The sequence below is a fragment of the Vipera ursinii genome (genome assembly GCF_947247035.1).
Source record: "Vipera ursinii genome assembly, chromosome: Z".
NCBI lineage: Eukaryota > Metazoa > Chordata > Lepidosauria > Squamata > Viperidae > Vipera > Vipera ursinii.
In genome coordinates this window covers 26,036,534-26,047,098 of record NC_139517.1, presented here as the reverse complement: position 1 = coordinate 26,047,098, position 10,565 = coordinate 26,036,534, and the positions used below count along the sequence as shown (strand labels likewise).

Here is a 10,565-nt window from a genome sequence, read left to right as displayed (position 1 = left end):
CTCTGGCTTTTCGGCTTGTAAATGGCCGCGGACCATCTTTTCCCAGAGTTTGCTGTTGGGTGCAGTTTTGGTGTGGAAGTTATGGGGGAGGCTTTTTGTCGCCTTCTTTCCCCCAAACGATGATGGAGATTGACTGCTTGAAGTTGAACATTTAACATCTATGACTGAGTTCCCGTTGCCCTAGGGATGGGTTCAGCATGTTTGATTATCTCTGCTGCGTTACTGCTCAAAATGGGTTTGTACTTGATGCTGGTTGATGCTGGTTAGAGGCTGGAACAGGATTTGGGATGTTTCGACTCTTTCCTGTTCCTGTGACCTCCCTGTGATATTCTGGAACATGTGATATTCCGGAATGAGCCTGGGACAGGACCATGGTGAGAGGACGGCCCTGGACTGGCTACTAACCCCCTGCTGGGGTTAATAGTTAGTTAGACTCCTCCTATCTCCTGGGCCGCTCGCAGTCGGTGTTGACGGGAGGGCAGAGATCCACCCTGAGGCCTCTCGTTTGTGGAGTTTCTCAGGGGTCGGTTCTCTCGCCCCTCCTGTTCAACATCTATATGAAGCCGCTGGGCAAGGTCATTCATGGTTTCGGGGTAGGGTATCATCAGTACGCTGATGATACCCAACTTTTTTTCTCCACCCCAAACCAACCCAGCGATGCCCTTGCCGTGATGTCCCGTTGCCTGGAGGCGGTCCAGGTCTGAATGGGGAGAAACAGGCTTCATCTCAATCCTGCCAAGACTGAGTGGCTGTGCATATCGGCATCTCGGGCTAACCAAACTATTCCACCTTTAACGATGGGGGATGAGGTGTTACCCCCCATTGATAGGGCTCACAACTTGGGCGTCCTCCTGGACTCACGGCTCAATTTTGAAGATCATATAGGAGCCGTGACCAGGGGGGCTTTTGCCCAGGTTCGCCTGGTGCACCAGTTGTGACCCTACCTGGACTGAGATGCCCTACGCACAGTCACTCATGCGCTCGTGACCCCCCGTTTAGACTACTGCAATGCTCTCTACATGGGGCTGCCCTTGAGGACCACTCAGAGGCTTCAACTGGTGCAGAATGCGGCCGCGTGAGTTGTGATGGGGGTTTCCCGATACTCCCATGTAACACCTCTACTCCGCGAGCTGCATTGGCTTCCGGTTGCCTTCAAAGTGCTGGTGATGACCTATAAAGCCCTGAATGGCTTGGGTCCGGGATATTTGAGGGAACACCTGCTGCCAGCATCAAGTTCCCTTCGTCCAGTGCGTTCACACAGGGAGGATCTTCTCAGGGTGCCGCCGGTAAAAGATTGCCGGCGGATAACACCCAGGGGGAGGGCCTTCTCTGTGGGTGCGCCTGCCCTCTGGAACCAGCTGCCCGTGGAGCTCAGGACTGCCCCTGACCTACGTTCATTCTGCTGGGACCTGAAGACTTGCCTCTTTGAGCTCTCCGGCCCAGGCTGAGAATTTTTAACTGGGGTTTTTATTTTCAGGGATAATTTAATCTTTTAAATTGTCTTTTAACTTTTGTATTTTGTATTGGTGTGATCTTAAAATGCCCTGTAAACCGCCCTGAGTCCTTCAGGAAAGGGCGGTATATAAATCTAATAAAATTAAAATAAAAAATTAAACTCAGGTCCACAGCTATTTTCTAGCCACCTGTGTGAACCCATGCCAGAACCCTTCTCAAAGCTTTGTCTGCAGCAGTTTCTGCAGCCACATCCCCTGCATGTAGAGGGAACTTGGGCAAATCTTGGATTGACAAGATGTGAGAAGCTGGAGCTGGATCTGACTCCACGTGAGGCAATGGTAACCTACTTAGCATCAGCATGGCCCATGTCCTTTCCAGGTTTAATTGTCAGCCTAAAGTTATAGGCAGATAGGAAAATGGACCACCTTAGCATTCTGGGTGAGAGGATTTGAGGGGTCTGTCTGTCAGTAGTGAATAGCCCCATTAATGGCTTGTGATCAGTGAATATTATGAATTCCCTGCCATACAAGTAATCGTGGAATTTTTTCACCCTGGCCACTATGGCCAGAAGCTCTGTCAATTTGAGCATAATTTCACTCAGCAGCTGACAGGGTGTGTGAGTAGTATGCAATTGGGACTTGAGTCCCATCTCTGGACAAATAGCTGACAGCAGCCCCCACCTCATAAGGGGATGCATCACAGGCCAAGCAGACTGGCAATTTCTCATTGAAATGCGTGAGCACTGAATTAGAAGACAGTAGTGCCTTTACTGCCTTGAAACTGCTTTTGTTGACCTTGGTCCACTTCCATGGAACGTTCTTATCCAAGAGCCAGTGTAACAACTCTGCCACCACAGCCTTGTTAGGTAAGAATGCATGGTAAAAGTTCAGGAGACCCAGGAATGCCTGGAGCTCTCCCTTTGACTTGGGGGATGGTGTCATCTGAATGGCTCTCAATTTGGATTTGGCAGGGTGAATGCTGTGTGGAAACCCAGGAACTCAGTAGAAGGGACCTCAATTTTACATTTGTCCCTTCTCAGTTTAGGTTCCGCAGAGTGCTGGCCACATGACCATGGAGATGTCCTCGGACAAGTGCTGGCTCTTTGGCTTTGAAACGGAGATGAGCACTGGCCCCTGAGTTGGAAACGACTAGCACGCATGTGCGGGGGTACCTTTACCTTTACCTTTTTACCAGTACAAAGATTAATTTTTGAGGCAGGTTTCCTAAGTTTTTACATAATAGTTGAAGAATCTTATACTTTGCAAAAAATAACAAGAATATTTGGGTTCCTTCCCACGTACGATAAACTATGGTTTGCCTAACATTTTTTAGCTTTCTTTCAATGTTGGAAACCACATTTCTGAACTATCTATGCTCCCTTATTGTTTGGAAAAGCTACTTTTGTAGGTTTTTCATTGAATTGTTCCTGTAAGTATATGTCTTATAAGGGGATGCATGAGGGCTCATTGCTTACTCAGGTTCTGATTCAGTTTCCCCAGTTTGTACTATGTTTCTTCTTCATAGCTGGGCATTGTCCCACTATTTTTTTATTTTATTTTAATTCCATTTATATCCCGCCCTTCTCCGAAGACTCAGGGCGGCTTACAAGCTTAGCAGTAGCCTTCATTCTATGTATATGCCTGCTTATTAGGGCTTTCACACCCCCCCCAAGCGGCATTATTACAAAGTCAGCTTAATTGCCCCCAACAATCTGGGTCCTCATTTTACCTACCTTGGAAGGATGGAAGGCTGAGTCAACCTTGAGCCTGGTGGGATGCGAACCTGCACTAATGGCAGGCAGCTGGTGTTACTTAGGGAGGCATTAGCCCGCTGCCTGTCTCTGTATGATGGGTGGCTCTATCAATTCAGGGATTTTTCTATTGTCTAATATGACTTTGATATTGCTTGCTCCAAACACTTCATATTTTGGAATAAAGCACAGATTTTCTCTTACTCACCAGAGTGAAAATCATTCTTTTATTAGAAATACAATAAAGATTATTGACATTATTACTATATATTTTACATTTTATAACAGGGAAAATAATTAAGCTTTAAATAGTGCGAAACACTTCTTTCTCTGGAGATTTTTTTTAATCAACTGTGTAGCCCACTGCTATTTTAGATAAGACTGTCTTAAGCTAACAAAAATAAGAACAGACAATAATAGAATTTAAATTCTTGCAATATAATATCCTCCCTCCTAAATAATATATATGGTCTCAGACTTCAAAAGCCACCTAGAAAAGCTCTATCTTCAACTCCTTCTGGAACAGACATGTCAAACACAAGGCCCGGGGGCCAGATCCGGCCCGCAAAGTGGTTTCATGCGGCCTGTGAAGCCATCCTGGAAATAGTGAGGGAACGGCCCCCACTGTCTTGGCCCTGGCCCAGAGACCCTCCTTCTGCCAGAGACCCTCAGATCTGTCCCACTCCTGCCCAGGCCCCCATAGGCGCCCTTGATGCGAACGATGTAGAGCTGGCCATGCCCACTCAGTAGGCCGTACGCACTCTAGCCACTCCCACCCAGTAGGCCACACCCACCCTGGCCACACCCACCCGGCCCCCTGAGGGCAACCACAATGCTGATGCGGCCCTCAATGAAATTGAGTTTGACACCCCTGTTCTGGAAGGAAGGTAATGTCTACATTGAAAAAAATTCCAGAAGCCTGGAACCAAACTGGAACTAAAACACTAAAAAAACAGTAAATACCCTTTTTGCCAGGGCTTTTTTTTGTCATAGAACGCTCAGAACGGAGTTCCGGCACCTTTTTTGGATGGAACCTTGTAGGGTAGGCAAGGCAGGTTATATGACATGTGTGAGTTTCGGCACCTTTTTCTTTTTCAAAAAAAAGCACTGCTTTTTGCACCAATTGAAGCTTCTTGGTGGTTTTTAATAGCAGCACCATCTACTAGTCTGATCAGATGGTGGTATCAGAGCTTCCCATCCCAAATAAAGCTACAATTCCTGTGGAATTGACATTTAGTGAATTTAATAAAACATTTTATGACATAATATTATCATAAAATATAAATAAAATGAGAGCAAATCCCACTCACTTCTAGCACTGAATATGTTATCTAATTTAGTAAAGAAATGTCTGCAAGAAAAAACAAACAAGAAAGCTCAGAGAGCATCAAAGACTCCACAGTTCAGTCCTGACATATAAATGTTCTCTTTTATTAATATCATAAACTATTTTATGACATAATGCCAAACATTTCCTGTGATCAACTGCTAATGTTTGATTGGACTTAATGGGCTATTTTCAAGACAGAAACCTCTCTGAGTATCTCCCTGAATTTTAAAGAACTTTTCCAAGGAAAGAAGTACATTAGAAGCACTGCCATTGCTGAAGAATTAAAGAATAAGTCAAGGAAATTTTAATTAATTAATTAATTAAATGTATATCTGTAATGATGGCCCAAGGTGTCACAGGTTTTCTAGTGTAATATAATAATGAGGTATTGGGGTAGCTCACTTCATGTGATTGATTTTTAACATTTCAGACTGACAGTAAGATTCCAGACAAGGCTTTGTTGTAGTCCTACCTGGGATACAGAATGATTCAAAGCATTGTTGTAAGGCAGGGGTCTACAAACTTGGCCCTTTTATGACTTGTGGACTTCAACTCCCAGAATTCCCCGGCCAGGCATAAAGTCCACAAGTCATAAAAAGGACCAAGTTTGAAGACCCCTGTTGTAAGGGAATGTAAATTGGTTTGATACCAAGATGGAAGATAGAAGTCAGCTCCGCTGAAGGCCAATCCCCTCCCTTCTAGGATTTCTAGTAAATTTTAACTAGGAAACAGAAAGCAAAATGAGAGATAATTTTGGAGTTATACAAACTAATAATCAGGGCCTGGTGGTATCATTAAAAATACCTCTCAAAGTAGCAGATCTGCAAAGTCTGCAGTTCCTGCCTTTTCTCAAGATTAGAGATAAAATTTCCAGAATGTTAGCAATTAAAGATGTAAATTAGTTTTGCAAAGGAGTCAGCCATTTTTCAGAATTAGCAAGCTCTGAATAACAGAGAAATCCCAAGCCTCCCTTTTGGTTCATAATCAAATTGCATCAGAAAAGCACAAAAGCAGCATCAGCTCTCTCAGGGTTAATTATTTTAAATGTTTATCAAAAGCTAGAAAGTATTTAGAAATACTTTGATTTGAAAGCAGTAAATGCTCTAGCTTGCCTTGAGCAGTAATTGGGAGGAAAAAAACATTGATTCTTTGGGACATCAAAAAATAAAACAGTAATCTGCTGCTAATAAATTTTAGACAATTCCATGGATTTTGGAAAGATGGTACTCTTCTCCTAATGTTCTTTTTCACTAAAATATTTGTTGGGTTCATAAATTTTAGTAAGTATTATAAATTTATACCATGGTATCATTTTAGTTCAACTTGATCTGGGGAGTTAGGATTATGCATAACCCTCTACAAATCATTTTTTTTATAGTTTTGTATAGGAGACATTGGATTTATTTAGCAAATAATTTTAAAAGAAATAATGCAGTTATGTACTGAGTAAAGCCAGTCCAGGGCACACTAAACAAAACAGAAGTATTTTTTCCCTGTACTGATCTCTAGAAAAATATTTGGGTGCTGTCCTTGAATAAATGTAAACATCCAGCTATATTTATTTATTATTTATTCAATTTATATAGCCACTTGGTCTGTTACACGGACTTGACCATCTGGCCAAATGCAATTTGCTCAAAGAAGCATATAAATCAAGAATATATTCACCTTACACTAGATCATTAAACTTTAGAAAATATCATCATATGAAAAGAAATGACTACTTACTGTATTAACAAGAAACAACATTCTGTTGAAATTATTCTTTCCATGTTTAATGTTTTCATGTTTTCATTTTTTAAGAAAAACTAACAATCTTAGTGCTTAGTAAACAGCATGTTGCCTGGGTTCACATTTCACAGTAATCAATAATAGTCAATTTCTATCATATTGTATTCTACATAACAGCTTTCCTTGAGTTTGTCTTTTCCCCATATTGTTCTCCTTTGCAAACATTAGGTTAATACAGTTCTTAATATTTTAGTAACAAAGAGATTAAATATAAACATTTTTCTAACATTTATCCAATTGGTAATAGCATTCGTATAGAACTTCTTTTCTAATTAGTCCTCTTGGTTGTGTTGTATGTTCTGTTTTCAACATTCTCGTTTAGACTTTTTCCCCACAAAATTGAAATCATTTTTATCTTTTAAGATTTTCTCAAAATTGATTTAGAGTTCAATATCTAAGCTGTTTCCCTCACAATAATCCTCCCAACAATTACATTTCTCATATCATAAAAAACCCCAATACTACTCATAATAAGAAAGAAGAAAAAGAAAAAATATCTCTCTCAAACTAAAATTCATTTATATCCCCCATTTTTTTCATTTTTAACTCTATTCCATTCAATATTTGTTAATTAAGTAATCCATGTTATATTTTAACTATATTCAAACAGATAGTTAATCTTTAAAAATTGCATCTGATAAGACAGTTACATTTCTCATATCGTAAAAATATATCTTTTAACTCTATTCCATTCAATAGTTGCTGGTTGAGTAGTTCATATTGTATTTTAACCATATTCAAACAAATGCTTAATCTTTAAAAATTGCTTCTGATAGGTCCAATCTTCTGATCCCATGGATCTGCTTTTTGTCTTTTTCTTTCGCCAAATGGCGAATAAGAAAGAAGAAAAAGAAAACATACCTCTCTCAAACTAAAATTCATTTATATCCCCCATTTTTTAAAGTCTATTCCATTTGATATTTACTAATTAAGTAATCCATGTTATATTTTAACCATGTTCAAACAAATATTTAATCTTTAAAAATTGCATCTGATAACAGTTACATTTCACATTTCACAATATATATAATATTATTTCATATTCTGAAAATTCTTGTGTTGTGAGGTTAATGTAGAAATACATCCATTTATGTCATCAAAAGTGTTTTTGCATAGTGAGCATTTCCTCCTGGAAAGTATTGGGGGATTTTTGACAAGTTTTTTTTCCAAGTTCCTGAGATTCCATGATAGCTAAAACTCATTTTTTTTATTTCTCTGAAAACAACAGTCAATAGGAAGGTAAGTTATGGGGTTTTTTTCAATTATAGTCTTTGCTTATTGTGGCTGGCCCAGAATGTTTTGTTGGAACCCTTTAACACTGTATGTTCTATAAAGCTAAGTATTCTTAATGATATCAAGATTTAGTTTTTAATTTAGTTCTAAATTTATTGCTTGGTTCTTCCACCATTAAGGAAGATTCCTAACAGGTTTGGACTTTTTCCCAATTTTTACTAAAGAAGAATATTCTTTCATCCTTATTCAAGAAGCATGGGGAAAAAATCTTATGAAGATTCAAGTTGGATTCCTATGGTGGTGCAGTGGTTAGAATGCAGTACTACAGGCTATTTCTGCTGACTGCTGGCTGCCAGCAGTTCAGCAGTTCTACCAGCTCAAGATTGATTCAGCCTTCCATCCTTCTGAAATTGGTTCAAATGAGGACCCAGATTGTTGGTGGCAATATTCTGACTCTGTAAACCACTTAGAGAGGGCTGTAAAACACTGTGAAGCAGTATATAAATCTAAGTGCTATTGCTATTGCTTTATATTTTCAAGCAGCAAGCCATGGATGTACGTGAACTCTAAATACCAGATCAAGTTCAATAGTACCACCTCAGTTGTGTTCTCCAGAATCTAAAATTGAAAGGCATGGCACTTTTCTTTTTCAGTAAGTAACACTCTTTATAATTAACAGCTGTTAATAATATTTTTACTCTTTCTTAAATTGGTGATCATCATCCATTCATAAATATGATTTCTATTGGTTATTTCTTTTGTGTGAAAATGTAATTTTATTCCAAAATTAGCTTCTCTAATGGTTCAGCTATTACATTTTTGTGCATTTTTATATGATGACTTATATGATGCCAAAGGAAAAGAATTTGTCACCGTAATCACTGGTTTCTTGTTTAATCAAGTAAAATTGTGTTAACATTTTTGCTAATTATACATCTATTATGAAAAATGAAAGTATCACTGTTTGAATTAGGTCAAATAATATCTTATTCAGAGTTCTGCAGCCTTTGCCATAACATCATTTTCACTATTGTTAGTTATACTTTGATTCTAATGCTGAATTTATAATTATGTAGATATAATCTTTTATAATTTTATAGAATAGAGATGTAGACATACCGGATAATCACAGAGAAACAGAGTAGTATCTTTCTTACCATCAGCATTGTCACAAAAAATGGCACAGGTCTAAACTATGATTGCTATATATTTAATTTTTGCTGGCTCTAGATTTCTTCAAAAATTACAATAGACTAACTAATACAATATTCACTGTAATTCTCATTATTTTTCCAGGGCATATTTTCCAAGATTCAAGCACATACATTGAATAAAACCAGATGTGAAGATGCTTCCTTCTTTTGCCAATTTCCCTTGTTAGCCAAAACACACAGAGAAGAGTTCCTGGTTCAATTCTGTGAAGACTAAGATTGCCTTTTACAATAAAGTTGGATTTCATAATTATAATTTATCTAGTAGAGTGTACTATTGTATGATGTCCTGATTATATTCTAATTTTGGTACAACAGTTATTAATCAAAAGAAATGTTGGATTCAGACAATAGGAATGAGACAGGCATCACAGAATTCCTATTGTTAGGATTAGGGAATCCTGTTGAACTGCAGCCTTTTTTTTCTTGCTTTTCCTAGTGATTTATCTTGTGACATCAATTGGAAACATCATCATCATTATATTAGTTGCAATTAACCAACACCTTCATATCCCAATGTACTTCTTCCTTGGAAATTTGTCCTGTGTGGAGATTTGCTATTCTTCAACCATCTTACCAAAAATGTTATCTGATTTATTAGGTGGAAATAGAACTATTACTGTGAGAAACTGTCTATTCCAATATTATTTTTTTGGCTCTTGTGTAGGCGTAGAAACATTTCTTCTTGCAGCAATGTCTTATGACCGTTATTTGGCAATATGTAGACCTTTATTCTATACTTCTCTAATGAATAAGGAAATTTGTTTCCAGCTTATAGCTGTAGCATGGCTAAATGGTTTTATGGCTAATAGCATTATTGTCTTTCTGATAGCTCAGTTTTCGTTCTGTGGACCTAATGTGATAGATCATTATTTTTGTGACTTAAGTCCATTGAAAAAACTGTCTTGCAGTGATCCTAGCCTATTTGAACTCATTGTTCTTCTCTTATCTTTCATTTTTACTATTGCTCCATTTTTCCTGACCTTCAGTTCTTACATTTGTATCATTGGCAGCATCATAAAAATCCAATCTATTATTGGAAGAAAGAAAGCTTTTTCAACCTGTTCATCTCATCTTATGGTGGTCTGTCTTTTTTATAGCACCTTAATCATTGTCTATATATTGCCAGAGACCCCAACTCTAAGGCACCTCAATAAAATCTTCTCCATTTTTTATACAATCCTGACTCCTCTGGCCAATCCCCTCATCTACACTTTAAGAAATAAAGAAGTTCACCAGGCTTTAAGACGAACTGTTGATAACTTGAGAACTTTTTTTGATGGGGGGACTAGGCAGAAGATAAGAACAGAACAGAAATAGTGCCCAGCTGGATCAGAGTCCCAGTCCATCTAGTCCAGCAGTCTGTTTTCCCAGTGGCCAACCAAATGCACTGGGAAGCCCTCAACTCTCCTAGAAGATGGCCTTCATAGACAACCACACTGGCATCACTTCCATGGAACACTCATGAAGGGATAGTCCAAAGAAATTCCTTATCTTTAACTTGTGAAAATGTTGAACATATTTGCTAAACTAGTAATAGTTACTGTTTGTTTTTGCAGCCACAACTATCTATCTCTGGGTTTTTGCTTGTCATGGATGTAACAACTGTGATAAAGTGAAAATGATTTCTGCTGTACATTTTTCACTTTTTCCATTTTATAAAGAATGGTAATGTTCATATGTTAAACTTGGCACACTGACTTTTTAACAAAATGAATAGACTGAGAAAATACAATAACAATATAATTTATCTTCACTTCTGAATAATCATTGTACCTTGATTCTAATTCTAAAT

The 10,565-nt window shown here is 38.4% G+C and overlaps 1 protein-coding gene across 1 annotated transcript; it reads left to right on the top strand.

Annotated features, from left to right (window-relative positions):
* Positions 1-352: 352 nt before the first annotated feature.
* On the top strand, positions 353-10,090 carry LOC310650117 (olfactory receptor 11A1-like; the record flags this gene model as incomplete). Its single annotated transcript, XM_083378951.1, has 2 exons — positions 353-374; positions 9,186-10,090. The coding sequence occupies 2 exons, from the start codon at positions 353-355 to the stop codon at positions 10,088-10,090; spliced, it is 927 nt and encodes a 308-aa protein (XP_083235077.1).
* Positions 10,091-10,565: the final 475 nt, after the last annotated feature.